This window comes from Castor canadensis, chromosome 1, assembly GCF_047511655.1.
Source record: "Castor canadensis chromosome 1, mCasCan1.hap1v2, whole genome shotgun sequence".
NCBI classification, from domain to species: domain Eukaryota; kingdom Metazoa; phylum Chordata; class Mammalia; order Rodentia; family Castoridae; genus Castor; species Castor canadensis.
The window spans coordinates 204,567,993-204,584,365 of NC_133386.1; the positions used below are offsets into that span (position 1 = coordinate 204,567,993).

Below are 16,373 nucleotides of genomic sequence, written 5' to 3' on the forward strand. Positions count from 1 at the left end.
TGTCACTGGAGGAGAGCATTGCTCTCATTGCCAGCCCTGTCCAAAGTGCTTTTCACAGAGCTCTTAAGTCTCCTAGCCCTCATTTCACAGACAAGGAACCTGAGGCACAGAGTTATGTAGTAACCTGCCCAAGGCCACACAGCTGGAAAGGTGGGAGCCAGGGTGGCTCCAGAGTCCCTGCTCTTGACCCTTTGCTGCTGGCCTTGTGTCAGCTCCTGTAGCCATTAAGTGGGGCTCTGTGACAAGGCAAGCAGGGTAGGGAGACTGAGCAATACAGGTGGCCCTGAGGCAGGTCCTTCTCTGACGTCAGCTGGGAGTCAGGTTCAGTTCAAAGCCTCTGCACTTGGTGGTTGACACAGCTCCCTGTCATCAAGGCCCCATCTGAGCTTCTGCAGTTCTGGGCATGGCAGGACTGGTCTTGCCTGTCCCCATGGGGACCAGAGGTTTGAAAGGGCAGGTGGCTTACTTGAGGCTTGAGTTAGGGTACAATGCACCTGTAGCCAGAGCCTGGCTCTCTGGGGCCTGGTGTTCTTCAGGCCATGCAGGTGGAGGTGCAGGAGGCGATACCTCACTTGGGGTCCCCACTCCTGTGTTTGCAGACCTGGGACAGTAATGTGGATTTCAGACATGCCCCCGCACCCCCGACAGTGTCTGTATCCAGTGGCCTCCATGCTTCTGAGCACCACAGGTCTAAACTGGGCTTCTGAGTCTCTGAACTCTACTCTCTGCCATGAAGGGGTGCCATGTATGTCATGGTCTCTCTGAAAGCAGGTGCTTCTGGCTGTCACGTCAGTGAACCGAGAGATGCCATGTGGACATTCCAGTTCCTTCCGGCCCCTCCCAGTCCCCAGCTCTCTTGAGGAGTGTCCCCCCGCTGTCACTGTTCTCTCTCTCTGTCTCTCTGGTTCTGGGGATGGAATCCAGGGCCTCATGCATGCTAGGCAAGCACTCTACCACCGAGCCACACTCCAGCTTGTATATTATTTCAAAATTAACACTCTTTGGAGCAATATGTAGCACAGAGAGTAAAATTCCCATCATCTACCCTGGGAAACAGCTCTGCATCCATCTGGTCTTCCCTATAGTGGTGCATGTGCTGGTTTGTTCCTAGAAGGAAGTGGAGTGCTGTCCATCTGGCTCCTGCCTCCCAGCTTCCACACAGCCCTCTGTCTGTCTGTCTCCCTCCAGCACCCTCTACCTTCTTGCTGTTCAGCCAGAAATGTGCAATCAGCCGCATGATCCCTGATGACCAGCACAGCCCAGACCTCATCCTTCCCCTGCATGGGCTGAGGAACGTCAAGGCCATCGACTACGACCCACTGGACAAGTTCATCTACTGGGTGGATGGGCGTCAGAACATCAAGCGAGCCAAGGATGATGGGACCCAGGCAGGTGCACCTGTGGGAAGGCTGTGGCGAAGCTTCCGGCCTGAGCTTACCCTGGTGGCTTCCAGGCCGCCACCCCGTTTTCTGAGCGGGGAGGGGGACCACTGAGCAGGATTTGGGGTAAACAGTGATGCAGACTCTGTTTATGTAATTGCATGTGTAATCACAGGCCTGGGAAACCCTAGGCTGATGAAGAGAGAAACTGGATTTCCCGGTTGTTGAAGTAGTCTTGGGGTGTGGGGCGTCAACCCCTGAGACTTTGCTTTCCCAAGGTGTTCTTTATTTCATAGCGTCCTTTAGTTTATAACCAGTCCTGCTGTAATACAATTACATGGGCTTCTGTAAGTCGCCGTGTTGTACAACCACACAGCCGAGATGACAAGCTTGTGGGACAAAGGGGTGTAGGGCCTGACACAGGGGCATGACAAGTTCTGGAGCTCCCTCTGGCTCCTACACCTCTATGCGCTGTTGCCGCCTACAGAAGAACGCCACTGTGAGCGTGGCCCTCAAGGCCTGTGCTGACCGTGGCCGTGGGCACTGGGAGGACTGCAGCTTGTGGGCTGCTGTGTAGTGACAGAAGGAGAATTGTATGAAGTGGGCAGAGCGTTCTCACCGCGGGTGTGGATGGGTGTGACTCAGCATGTGGGCGGAGGTGTGTTATCACTCCCATGGGGCTCAGCGCCACCTTCTCCCTGTTTCTCATGAATGGGATTGTACGTGAGCAAATGCAAAGTCTGTGTTGTGCTCGAATTGTCCCCCGATGTATCGTGGCGTTGGGACAAATTTGCAAAGCTAGCAGACCTGACCCCTCTGCAGGAATGCGGGTCAAGCCTAGGAAGGCTGCACTGTTCCCAAGATGCCCTTAGAAAAGCCGCAGAGCCAAGCGGTCTCATTCTCACTGTGGCGGTCAGTGTAGGAGCGTCTGTGGTTATGGTAAAATCGCAGAACTTTATGACAGTGACACTGAGGAGTACTCCATCAGGGTTTGCAAATGGTGTCGGCTGTAAAGTAGACTTTTCGTGCTGTACCCTGCAGCTAGTGAGGCTAGTGAGGTTCAGACAGGCTGGGCATCCCTGGCAAATAAATTTGGTACCCGTAAGGTAACCAGCTGTAGTTGAAGGCCTGCGTCCTTGCTTGACCTTCAGTTGGGTTGAAGTTGGCAGCTCTGTGGAACTAAGGGAAACCACAGCTTTCTTTCATCTCTCTGGTCCAGGTGACAGTCACCTTGAGTGCCTTGGAGAGGGAAGTGTTAATTGATGGATTTTTGTCTTCCCACTGAGAAAGCTCCTGAGTTTTCTGAATTGCCTGTGATCCCATGGAGAGGCCTCTTCTGTGGTGTCTGGCAGTGGGGGGATGAGGTGGGGGACAGTGACATGGACTTTGAGGAAGAAGCTCTGAGAACAGCTTCTGGGGCCACTTCATTTGGAAATGCTTAAATACTCTGTCCTCTGTAGCTGTGATTTTTTTTTTTTTTTTTTTACAGCACTGGGGTTTGAACTCAGGGCCTCGCCACACCCCTTGCCTTTTTGCCTTTTTTTTTCAGGCAAGGTTTGTGCTTTTTCATGGTGGTGTTTTCTTTTGGGTGGTATTGGAGTTTGAACTTGGGGCTTAGTGCTTGCTCAGCAGGTGCTCTCCTACTTGAGTCACACCTCCAGACTGTGGGCCAGTCTTTGACTATGATCCCAAGTAGCTGGAACCTCAGGCATGGGCCACCACCCTTGACTTATTTTTGATATATGTATATATATATATATATATTTTTTTCTTTTTTCTTTTTTTGGGCCTGGGATTGACTTGATTTTGAGATAAGGTCTTGCTGATTTTTGCCAGACTGGCATCAAACCATGGTCTTCCTGCCTTCACTTGCTGAGTAGCTGCGATTACAGGTGTGAGCCACCACACCCAGTCTTGGCTAAGGTTTTGTTTCATTTTCTATTAATTTTTTTTTTTTACTGTGGCAAATACACATCTCAGGGTCATTGATCACGTTCACGCTGTTATAACCATCACCACTGTCCACATCCAGAACTTTCTCCTCTCTTCAAACTGAACCTCTGTCCCTGTTAAACGCTAACTCCCTAACCCCTGACACCTGGTCCTACTTTCTGTTGACAAATGACAGGACCTGACACAAGTGGAATCATACAGGATGCATCTTTTTGTGACTGGTTTATTTCACTCAACATAATGTCTTCAGGTGCATTGATGGCGTAGCATGGACTAGAAGTTCCTTGACTGAGTCATTCTCTGTTGTACAGATGGATGCATTTTGCTTATCGGGGATGTTGGGCTGCTTCTGTCTTTCGGCCCTGGTGAATTAATTCTGCCATGAGCATGTCCCTTTGGCAAGGGAAAAGGGGTATTAACTTGTTTGTGTCTACCTGGGAAGGGGTGAGGACAGTGTGTAGCTTACCACGTACCTGTTCAGATGACTGTCCCGATGATGGGATCCCAACTCTGATTCAGCTGGAGTAGTTGCAGTCTTGCTTCTCTTCTGGTCCATTGCTACACAGGCTGAGGACTCTGGCAGGAGCTCTGTAGCTTTGGGGAGAAAATGTGCCCCTAGGAGTTGGTACTGTGCTGTGGTGGGCCCACAGCTCTGTGGGTCATGGAAATTACTTGCAAAGGCTCTATGGTCCTTTAAAGTGAGGCTCAAGTTCAGATGAAGCCATACACCTGGAGCCAGTGATAGGCCACAGGTGGTGTATGTTTGGGGGCACCCTTTCCAGCTGGCTCCATGAGGCCAGGCCTGGGGAAGGGGCTGCTTTTTGGCTGCAAGCCTCTCGCCATGTGGAGGTTCCTGTTTTATTACCTGCTGGAAGCAGTGATCCAAGGCCCCTATACTCAGAGTGCCATCCTCAGACTCCCTCCCACTGAACCCAGGAGGGAATAGGGAGGAGAGCTGGTGGCCCTGTCCCTTCCAAGGCATCTACCCCCGTGGTGGCAAGGGGGAACAGCCCAGGTGCTCCAGCCCCTTTGCACCAGGCTAGGTCACCCAGAACCCAAATACGGCTGGCTTTTAGGGTCACTCAAGGAAACCAGCCACATCAGGCCTCTGGGATGGGGTGAGATGGGGAGACTCAGGGTTTTCCTTCTACCTGCATCAGTTCAGCAAAGCTTCTTGAGAGGGACTTTGTGAGGGCTCCAGAGCCAAGCCTCCTTCTGGACCAGACCTTAGCAATGGCACAGGTCAGGCTGGGCTTTGGGTAAAGACTTAGAAAGTGGGCAGAATGAAAAGTGGCAACAGGAAGTGCTGGGAAGCGTGGATTGCCCGAGCATCCTGCGCGATACTACTAGCACTCCACCTGTCCCCACCCCACCTACCCTGTCCCCACCTCCTGCACCCTCACCTGCCTCCTCCACCTGTCAGCACCCTTTCCTCCCCTGCAAGCCTCACCTGCCCCATACACCTCATCTACCCTGCACACCTCACCCGTGCCAGGCCTCTAACTGTCCTGCGTGTTCACCTGCCGTGGGCCTCTCACCGGCACTGTACCCTTTGCCTTCTCCCTCTGAGGAAAGGGCTCTGAGCGGTAGACCTCTGGCCTCATACCTACCTTCCTGGCCCACTAAATTAAAAGAACAACGAGGCTTGACCATGTTAAGCCAAAGCCTGTCTGCTGGGCATGGAAAGGAAGAGGGAAGCTGTCCTGAGTGGTTCTGGGCCTGTCCAGCTGACAGGCGGCCTCCTGCACGAGTAGGGATAGGTTGGCCACCAGTCTGGTGACACACAGCTGGGGCCTTCAGGACCGTGACCTCTGCCCTCCCTCGTGCTCTCTCCAGCGGGTGTGCAGGGTGCAGGGGCTGCTGGCGCGAGTTTTGTCTTTTTTTTCCCCTTACAGCCCTTTGTGTTGACCTCTCCGGGCCAAAGCCAAAGCCCCGACAGGCAGCCGCACGACCTCAGTATCGACATCTACAGCCGGACGCTGTTCTGGACGTGCGAGGCCACCAACACCATCAATGTCCACAGGCTGGATGGCGACGCCGTGGGCGTGGTGCTGCGAGGGGACCGTGACAAGCCGAGGGCCATCGCTGTCAATGCTGAGCGAGGGTAGGAGGCCACAGGATAGATGGACACTGCAGGGTGAGGGTGCTGCACCCTGCTAAGGCATGCCGGCCCCTCGCTGGCCCTGTGACCCTTCTGTGATACCCAGCTCTCAGAGCCCCGAGTGGTTCCCCAACTTCCCAGGACCCCAAGATCAGGAGTCCAAACAGAGCTGGGAACACTAAGTCAGCCACAGCTGCACAGGGCAGCGGAGACAGTCTCCAGCCAAGCTGAGCCGAGAGCAGGGTGGGTGGGAAGCTGGGGGAAGGACAAAGAAGACAAGGTAGGAAGGACCTGAGCTCCAATTCAGGGTTTTGTACAAATCTGTCCAACTTGTACCCTATTTAGGAATCTGCGCCCTGGAGCCCCAGCTGGAGGCTGGTTCTTCACTCTCACACCTCCCATACTGGGGTGCTCTGGGCAGCTCTTCCTTCCTGGAAGGTCCTCACAGTCTCTAGTGGCGGGGGTGCACCCAGATGTGGTGACAGGGAGTAACTAATGAGGGCAGTGGGGAAACTAAACTCACATACCACGAAGCTCAGAAACAAAGCTGAGCATGCCGAGGCCTGAGGTAGGAGCACGGTGGCCTTCTTTTAAGTATGGTGGGGCTGATGTGCAAGATGGTGTTAGCCTGGGCGAGGTAATGTGGGGTGGTGCTTGTGCCCAGGGCTGGCAGGAGCAAGCACAGGTCCTGGGGCAGGAAGACTTGAGTGCAAGTCCTTACCCTGGCATTTATTACCCAGGTGACCTCAGGCAGGTGATGCAGTACCCCAGAGACCAGTGTCTTTGTCTATGGCGAGGACAGTAGTGCCAGTCTCTCCAGTGCATGGAGGGGCTCTTGAGCAGAAGTCCTCGTTGCTCAAGGTGGCTGGTGAGGAGCCGAGTGAGCCAGTCTCCTTGATTAACAGCCATATAGAGATACGACTGGTGTCATGAGGCTACTGTAAGAACTCAGCTCAGATCAGGTATTCGCTCACAGTCCCCGAGGTCCCACATCAAGGTGTTGACTGAGCCATATTCCCTCTGAAGCAGTGGTGGACAGTCTTACAGCTTCAGTGGACCTAGGTATCCATTGACTTGTGGTCACATCATTCCCCTTTACCCTTTTGCTGGACATTGACCACCTATGTCTCTGCGGCCTTCTCTGTCCCTCTTAAAGTCACTGTCACTGGATTTGGGGCCCACCCTAGCCCACCTTACCTTTAACTACATTTGCAAAGACCTGGTTATGAGGAAGCTCGCACATCCTGAGGTTCTGGAATGGACATGAATTTGAGATCGCCATACTCCTCCCAGCATAGGGCTGACCAGCAGCCTTTGGGGCCATCTCTGAGAGGCTGGAGCTGTCCAATCAGATGCTCCAGGTCAGGGACTCTGGTGCTTCTGTAAGTTCAGTGCTGGCTGAGAAGGCATGACAGTGGGATTTCCCTGCACCTGTCCTTCACTCACTGCTGTCTACCCACTGCCTTCCCAGGTACCTGTACTTCACCAACATGCAGGATCGTGCAGCCAAGATTGAGCGCGCAGCCCTGGATGGCACGGAGCGCGAGGTCCTCTTCACCGCAGGCCTCATCCGCCCTGTGGCCCTTGTGGTGGACAACACACTAGGCAAGCTCTTCTGGGTGGATGCAGACCTGAAGCGCATTGAAAGCTGTGACCTGTCAGGTACGTGCCTGGGACCTCTCTGGTCATTGGGTCCCTTGGCAGTCTGCAGCAGTGACCTTCCTGTGGACGCCAGTAAGGGTGGCAGCTGCCACCCTGTCCTAGACTTGCTGTGAGCCTGGCAGTGTGCTAGGGGGTGTACATGTTTCATGAGGTCCAGGGTTGGTTCCCAAATGAGCCCTGGGGTGCAGAGAAGCTAGTCAGTGCTCAGCAGAAGGCTTAGGTCTTAACTTTTTTAATCAAGTTGGGGGAGGGCGGCACTGTGTTTGCAGGGGCTAGTGACTAGAGACCACAGTCAGGGCCATAGGACTTGACCCCAAGGAAAGCCAGACTCCAGGGGAGCTGCCCTAGCTTCTGGCCCCGGCATCCCTGGTGGCCTTCTCTTTAAGCTTCTGTCTCCTGAGCTGAGTATGGGCCAAGCTCTTGAGGCCAGCTAACACTCAGGAGGCTCCCATCCTGCCTGCAGGGGCCAACCGCCTGACCCTGGAGGACGCGAACATCGTGCAGCCCGTGGGCCTGGCTGTGCTCGGCAGGCACCTCTACTGGATTGACCGCCAGCAGCAGATGATCGAGCGTGTGGAGAAGACCACCGGGGGCAAGCGGACTCGTGTCCAGGGCCGTGTTGCCCACCTCACGGGCATCCATGCTGTGGAGGAAGTCAGCCTGGAGGAGTTCTGTATGTGAGGGTGGGCAGCGGTGGGGGCAGGGTCCCCTTGGGAAGGGTGGCATCTGCTCAAAGCACAGTGGCCCCTGAACCAGCCATCCTGGAGACAGATGAGTGGCCAGTGTAAAACCTATATGTCCCCAGAGGTGCTGGGCTCAGCTGGACATTGAATGTCACCAGCAGAGACTCAGCACTGAAGGCTGCAAGTGTCCAGATATCCCAGGGCCTCTGTAGTCACTTTTGTATGCTGCACAACACAGTGTAGGGCTTTAAAACAACCCACATGTCCCGTCTTCTATAGCTCAAAAATGCACCCATAGTATGGCTTACTGGGCTTTTCTGCTCAGGATCTCCTGGGAGCAGAAGCAAAGCATCAGCTAGGCTGGGCTCATAGTGGGAGGCTGTGGAGAAGAATCCATTTCCAAGCTCATTCAGGGTGTTGATGGTAGGACCAGCCCGTTTTCTTTCTGGCTGTCTCCGTGAATCCTCTCCTTTCCTAGGCCCCGCTCCCCTCGTCCTATGTTAGCCCCTTGTTAGCTTTTCATCACTGTAACAAGTGCCTGGGTGGTCAGCATCTAAAGAGAAAAGGGTTATTTTGGCACATGGTTTTAGAGGTTTCATTCCATGTTGAAAACATCTCCTGCCCTTGCTTACCATGAATTTACCAGCCTCAGGAACAAGGCTGCCCCTTCAAACTGCTGACCCCTTGCCTCAGCCCCCTCACTGCTGTGCCACTACCTTGGAGGGTCCCCTTCTCTTCCTTTCCTTTCCCTCCCTTCCATCATCTGAGTCGCTCCTGGTAATTCCTTTGCCTCCTTAGCTGCGTCCTGTCTCTGGCACTCCAGTCTCTGCACACAGGGTGTCAGTATGTCCTGTGTGCTACTTCACAGTGATTCCACTGTCCAGCTGAGAAAGGTGGCTCAGTGATGGTGTTCATGTGCCCCTCTCACGTGGATCACCAGTTCAGGCTTGGGTTTGAGGCCAGGGCCTGTGGCTCAGTCACCAGACTGAGCTTACCCTTGTGGGTTCACAAACCCACAAGTTCAATAGAACAGTGTGTAAAGTACAAACACCTCCATGGGACTGAGGCCACTGGGCTTCCTGCTCAGAGCCTGGCGTGAACTCTGAGGCAGTGAATTGGTCACCTCTGTGTTGACTGTGAGCCACTAGTTTTCTGTCCTGTGGGTTCTTGCTGGATCCAGATAACGGAGGTATCTGTTGGACACTGGGGGGACATCCCTACACGTGCTCATGTGAGATGTCCCAGGTCACATAAGTATTTCCCTGTTCTTGGTGAGGGCAGGAAATACTTTGATAAGCTGTCCTGCTTAAATGTGGGCTATGGACTTTCCAGTAAGATCCCACTGCCAAACTCTAAATCAGGGCAGTCCCACTGCCACCTGTGGACCAAATTCAGTCTGCTACCTTATTTGTAAGTCAAGTTTTATTTGTACTCAGCCATGCCCATCCATGCATGTATGTATCACCTATGGCTGCCTTTGTGTTGCAGCTGGCTGAGAGAGACTGCCATGAATGGTCTGGGAAGGAAAAATTATGCACTTTGTAGTTCTTTACTCAAAAAGGTTGCTGACCTCTGCTTTAAACCATGACTCTTGTGGTTTATAAGAACACACAATCCTGGCCAGGAGTGGTGGTGCACACCTATAATTCCAGCATGCAGGAGACTGAGGCAGGAAGATTTTGAAGTCAAGGCCAACCTGGGCTACATAGTGAGACCCTGTTTTTAAAGCAGAACAAAAACAACAACAAGCCAGATGCTGGTGGCTCACGCCTGTAATCCTACAGCTGTAATCCTAGCTACTCAGGAGGTAGAGATCAGGAGGATTGCGTTTGTAGCCAGCCCAGGGACATAGTTCATGAGACCCTGTCTCAAAAAAAAAAATCCATCACAAAAAAAGGACTGGTGGAGTGGCTCAAAGTGTAGGCCCTGAGCTCAAGCCCAGTTACCACTTTAAAAACCCAAAAACAAAAAAACAAAACAAACAGAAACAACAACAATAACAAAACCCATCTAATCTTGGAGGTGGAAGAGGACACTGATTTTTTTCCTTTGGGGGTGGAGCAGGGACAGGCAGTGCTACCTGTCATTTCTTCTCTCCTGGGCATGGCCGCCCCAGGCACCTCAATGCTTCTGCTTCCCTGGGGTTCAGGAGTTGAATAGAAGAATATGAGTTCCCCAGGGTCCTGGTGCCTTTGCCATTTTTGTGTGTAATAGTGTCCCTGGCTACTAGAATAGATGACCACAAACTGGGTACCTTTGACACCCAATAGAAATTTATTCCCCAAGAGCCAGGAATGGTTGTACACACCTATAATCCCAGCTACTCAGGAAGCTGGGAACCTCTCATCATGGTTTGAGGCCATCCTGGAAAAAAAAAAATTTGCAAGACCTGATTTCAAAAACAAGCTGAATATGGTGGTGCACACCTGTAAGTCCAGCTCCTTGGGAGATGGAAGTAGCAGGATCACCATCTGAGGTTGGCCAAGACAAAAGCATAAGACCCTACCTGTAAAATAAACTAAAGGAAAAATGGCGGAATGGCATGGCTCATTGGTAGAGCACCTGCTTAGCAAGTGGGAGGCCTGAGTTCAAATCCCACTACTGCCAAAAAAAAGAGAGAGAGAGAGAGAAAGGAAGGAAAGGAAGAAAGGAGGGAGGGAGGGAGGAGGAAGGAAAGAAAAGAAAGGAATTTATTCTTCCAGAGTTCTGGAGGCCAGAAGTCTGAGATTAAAATGTTGCCAGAGCTGCATTCACTGTGGAGATTCTAGGGGCATCTGTCCTTTTTCCCCTATGGTTCTGGTAGCTGTAGACAGCTGTGGCCTCTGTCTCCTGTGTCAGCATCTTCCTTGCTTCTGCTTCCTCTTATAAGGACACTTGGAGTTGGATTTAGGGTCTGCCCAAATCACGTAGGCTGACCTCATCTTAAGCTCCCTTGCCTCAGGCTGGGGTGGCTCAGGGGTAGAGCACTTTGGCTAGCATGTACAAGGCATGAGTTGGATCCCCAGCACTGCCAAAACAAAAACAGATCATTTATCTCAATTATAAATTCAAAGACTCGCCTTTCCAAATCAGGTCACGGTTACAAGATTTTAGAGGTTAAGATGTAGACCTGTCTTGGGAAGAGGCATAGTTCAACCATGTAACGTGAGAGAGTGACAGACTGGCATTTCGAGCGATGGTTGTGGCCTCTTCCCACTCCTCAGTCCTGCAGTGGGAGGCACAGCCTGACCCCACCTATCTTCCTCTGTCCCTGCAGCAGCCCACCCGTGTACCCGAGACAATGGCGGCTGCTCCCACATCTGCATTGCAAAGGGCGATGGGACGCCACGGTGCTCCTGCCCAGTCCACCTTGTGCTCCTGCAGAACCTGCTGACTTGTGGCGGTAGGTGTGACTTTGGTGCTTTCTGTTGGGATTTTGGACAAAGACCTAAATCTCTTTTCTTGCAGCTCACTGCCCTGTATCCTTTTAAAATTACAGTCCCAGGGGTGTCCAGACTCCCAAGCAGGTCATCTCTTTTTTTTTTTTTTTTTTTTTTTTTTGCCTTGCAAAATCCACTTTTTTATTTTTTATTTATTTTTTTTTTTATTTTTATTTTTTTTTATTTATTTTTTTTTCATTTTTCTTTTATTATTCATATGTGCATACAAGGCTTGGTTCATTTCTCCCCCCTGCCCCCACCCCCTCCCTTACCACCCACTCCGCCCCCTCCCGCTCCCCCCCTCAATACCCAGCAGAAACTATTTTGCCCTTATCTCTAATTTTGTTGTAGAGAGAGTATAAGCAATAATAGGAAGGAACAAGGGGTTTTGCTGGTTGAGATAAGGATAGCTATACAGGGCATTGACTCACATTGATTTCCTGTGTGTGGGTGTTACCTTCTAGGTTAATTCTTTTTGATCTAACCTTTTCTCTAGTTCCTGGTCCCCTTTTCCTATTGGCCTCAGTTGCTTTAAGGTATCTGCTTTAGTTTCTCTGCGTTAAGGGCAACAAATGCTAGCTAGTTTTTTAGGTGTCTTACCTATCCTCACCCCTCCCTTGTGTGCTCTCGCTTTTATCATGTGATCAAAGTCCAATCCCCTTGTTGTGTTTGCCCTTGATCTAATGTCCACATATGAGGGAGAACATACGATTTTTGGTCTTTTGGGCCAGGCTAACCTCACTCAGAATGATGTTCTCCAATTCCATCCATTTACCAGCGAATGATAACATTTCGTTCTTCTTCATGGCTGCATAAAATTCCATTGTGTATAGATACCACATTTTCTTAATCCATTCGTCAGTGCTGGGGCATCTTGGCTGTTTCCATAACTTGGCTATTGTGAATAGTGCCGCAATAAACATGGATGTGCAGGTGCCTCTGGAGTAACAGTCTTTTGGGTATATCCCCAAGAGTGGTATTGCTGGATCAAATGGTAGATCGATGTCCATCTTTTTAAGTAGCCTCCAAATTTTTTTCCAGAGTGGTTGTACTAGTCTACATTCCCACCAACAGTGTAAAAGGGTTCCTTTTTCCCCGCATCCTCGCCAACACCTGTTGTTGGTGGTGTTGCTGATGATGGCTATTCTAACAGGGGTGAGGTGGAATCTTAGTGTGGTTTTAATTTGCATTTCCTTTATTGCTAGAGATGGTGAGCATTTTTTCATGTGTTTTCTGGCCATTTGAATTTCTTCTTTTGAGAAAGTTCTGTTTAGTTCACATGCCCATTTCTTTATTGGTTCATTAGTTTTGGGAGAATTTAGTTTTTTAAGTTCCCTGTCTATTCTGGTTATCAGTCCTTTGTCTGATGTATAATTGGCAAATATTTTCTCCCACTCTGTGGGTGTTCTCTTCAGTTTAGAGACCATTTCTTTTGATGAACAGAAGCTTTTTAGTTTTATGAGGTCCCATTTATCTATGCTATCTCTTAGTTGCTGTGCTGCTGGGGTTTCATTGAGAAAGTTTTTACCTATACCTACTAACTCCAGAGTATTTCCTACTCTTTCTTGTATCAACTTAAGAGTTTGGGGTCTGATATTAAGATCCTTGATCCATTTTGAGTTAATCTTGGTATAGGGTGATATACATGGATCTAGTTTCAGTTTTTTGCAGACTGCTAACCAGTTTTCCCAGCAGTTTTTGTTGAAGAGGCTGCTATTTCTCCATCGTATATTTTTAGCTCCTTTGTCAAAGATAAGTTGCTCATAGTTGTGTGGCTTCATATCTGGATCCTCTATTCTGTTCCACTGGTCTTCATGTCTGTTTTTGTGCCAGTACCATGCTGTTTTTATTGTTATTGCTTTGTAATATAGTTTGAAGTCAGGTATTGTGATACCTCCTGCATTGTTCTTTTGACTGAGTATTGCCTTGGCTATTCGTGGCCTCTTGTGTTTCCATATAAATTTCACAGTAGATTTTTCAATCTCTTTAATGAATGTCATTGGAATTTTGATGGGAATTGCATTAAACATGTAGATTACTTTGGGGAGTATCGACATTTTTACTATGTTGATTCTACCAATCCATGAGCATGGGAGATCTCTCCACTTTCTATAGTCTTCCTCAGTCTCTTTCTTCAGAAGTGTATAGTTTTCCTTGTAGAGGTCTTTCACATCTTTTGTTAGGTTTACACCTAGGTATTTGATTTTTTTTGAGGCTATTGTAAATGGAATTGTTTTCATACATTCTTTTTCCGTTTGCTCATTGTTAGTGTATAGAAATGCTAATGATTTTTCTATGTTGATTTTATATCCTGCTACTTTGCTATAGCTATTGATGATGTCTAGAAGCTTCTGAGTAGAGTTTTTTGGGTCTTTAAGGTATAGGATCATGTCGTCTGCAAATAGGGATATTTTGACAGTTTCTTTACCTATTTGTATTCCTTTTATTCCTTCTTCTTGCCTAATTGCTCTGGCTAGGAATTCCAGTACTATGTTGAATAGGAGTGGAGATAGTGGGCATCCTTGTCTGGTTCCTGATTTTAGAGGGAATGGTTTTAATTTTTCTCCGTTAAGTACAATGCTGGCTGTAGGTTTGTCATATATAGCTTTTATAATGTTGAGGAACTTTCCTTCTATTCCTAGTTTTCTTAGAGCTTTTATCATGAAATGATGTTGGATCTTATCAAAGGCTTTTTCTGCGTCTATTGAGATGATCAAGTGGTTTTTGTCTTTGCTTCTGTTAATGTGGTTTATTACGTTTATTGATTTTCGTATGTTGAACCACCCCTGCATCCCTGGGATGAAGCCTACCTGGTCGTGGTGGATAATCTTTTTGATGTGTTGCTGAATTCGGTTTGCCATTATTTTGTTGAGGATTTTTGCATCAATGTTCATTAAGGAGATTGGCCTATAGTTCTCCTTTTTGGAGGTGTCTTTGCCTGGTTTTGGGATAAGTGTAATAGTGGCTTCATAAAATGTGTTTGGCAGTTTTCCTTCTCTTTCTATTTCATGGAACAGTTTAAGGAGGGTTGGTATCAGTTCTTCTTTAAAGGTCTGATAGAATTCAGCAGAGAATCCATCAGGTCCTGGACTTTTCTTTTTGGGGAGACTCTTGATTGCTGCTTCAATTTCATTTTGTGTTATAGGTCTATTCAGGTGATTAATTTCCTCTTGGTTCAGTTTTGGATGATCATATGTATCTAGAAATCTGTCCATTTCTTTTAGATTTTCAAATTTATTTGAATATAGGTTCTCAAAGTAGTCTGATGATTTCCTGGATTTCCATGGTGTTTGTTGTTATCTCCCCTTTTGCATTCCTGATTCTACTAATTTGGGTTTTTTCTCTCCTCATTTTAGTCAGGTTTGCCAGGGGTCTATCGATCTTGTTTATTTTTTCAAAGAACCAACTTTTTGTTTCATTAATTCTTTGTATGGTTTTTTTGGTTTCTATTTCGTTGATTTCAGCTCTTATTTTTATTATTTCTCTCCTTCTATTTGTTTTGGGATTTGCTTGTTCTTGTTTTTCTAGGAGTTTGAGATGTATCATTAGGTCATTGATTTGGGATCTTTCAATCTTTGGTCATCTCTTTTTTATACTTCTTTTTTTTCCAACATACAATTGTGTTTAGTGCTATGAATTTTCCTCTAAGTACTGCCTTTCCTGCATCCCACAAATTTTGGTTAGTTGGCCCCCGCCTGTAATCCTAGCTACTCAGGAAGCAGAGATCAGGAGGATCATGGCTTGAAGCTAGCCCCCAGCAAATAGTTTGTAAAACCCTATCTCAAAAAATCCCACCACAAAAAAGGGCTGGTGGAGTGACTTAAGGTATAGGCCCTGAGTTCAAACCCCAGTTCTGCCAAAAAAACAAAAATTTTGGCTAGGTGTATTTTCATTGTAAGATAGTACAGATATTTTTAAGTTTCTCCAAGGCATCTTCCCTGGCCCGTGTGTTATTTGAAAGTGTGTTGTTTAATCTCCAAATACTTAGGAATGTTCCAGCTAGCTCTCAGGCTCTCTGATTTCCAGTTCATTCCAGTTTACTTTGTACAGTTTCTGTTCTTTTCAGTTTGTTCAGGTGTGCTTGATTGGCCTAGCATGTGGTCAGTCTTGGGGAAGAATCTGGATGCCGCTGTGGATGGGTGCAGCGTTCTAGAAACATTACATCCAGTTGTTTGAGAGTTAAATAAGCCGTCTGTGTCCTTCCTAATTACCTGTTACTGACAAGAGTGCCGGGTTTCCAACAGTGGATTTGACTGCTTCTTGTAACTCTGACTTTTCCTCTCCTCCTACCCTCTAGACTCTTCTTCCTCTAGGGCCACATGGTGGTGATGGCGGTTATGTTATCAAGAACATGAACTTTAGGGTCAGATAGACCTGAGTTCAAATCCAGGCTCTTTGACTTCCCAGCTGAGCCTCTACTTCCTCCTCTATGAAGTTGAGAGCACTTACCTGACGGGTTTTTGTGGGCTTTTCAGCAACTGAGTACTCCACGTGGTCCCTGGCACATGGCATATGTGAATGCCAGGTGTTATGTCACATGGTGTCACCATGAGGAAGCCTGATCCCCCCAGGGCTTCCTCTTCATTGTCTCCTGGGGACTCCCAGGTGACCGTGGCTTGTGCCATTTCTGTGCTGCACTTGCTTCCCCTGTGCTCTGTGGGGTCCTGGTGGCTCAGGCTTGGTCCCTGTCCCCCGCCATGCACACAGCAGGCACAGCTCCAACTCATCTTGCTCCTGGAGAGATTGCCTGTTGCCCAGGAACTCAGGAAGTGGACTGTGCATGGGGCCTGCCCTTCCTCAAGCCCCAGAGATGTTGTCTAGGGGGCAACTTTGTGACTGCCCACCCTCCAGAGCACCCAGGCAGCTTTTCAAGTTCAGCTGATAGCTCACGTGGATTTGAGACCCAAGAGTGTTGGTCTGTGCAGCTTCTGAAGGTGCTCGAGCGTGGGGCCATGCAGAGCACACACTTACCAGCCCCGAGCACCCCAAGGAGTTGTGCCCTTCCATCTGTCTCCTGGACTCCAGGCCTCCTTCTTTTGTGTGTTTACTTTACAGACTCTTTTAAGTGTTGTGGCCACTTCTTTGGGCAGGTCACAGAAGGGCAAATGCTCTCAGATGTGAACTGGGCCAAGTGGGAGGAGCCAGAAGGGCATGGCGGGTCCCGCGTGGCATCCAT

At 49.0% G+C, this 16,373-nt stretch overlaps 1 protein-coding gene across 1 annotated transcript in view; it reads left to right on the plus strand.

The window, feature by feature from the left end:
• Lrp5 (LDL receptor related protein 5) overlaps positions 1 to 16,373 on the plus strand; it is a 112,307-nt gene that overhangs the window by 81,723 nt on the left and 14,211 nt on the right. Inside the window, exons 13-17 of the mRNA XM_074050474.1 lie at positions 1,189 to 1,388; positions 5,228 to 5,436; positions 6,905 to 7,095; positions 7,559 to 7,768; positions 11,035 to 11,160. Of these exons, the coding sequence (XP_073906575.1) occupies positions 1,189 to 1,388; positions 5,228 to 5,436; positions 6,905 to 7,095; positions 7,559 to 7,768; positions 11,035 to 11,160 (936 nt within the window). The remainder of the gene's footprint in view (positions 1 to 1,188; positions 1,389 to 5,227; positions 5,437 to 6,904; positions 7,096 to 7,558; positions 7,769 to 11,034; positions 11,161 to 16,373) is intronic.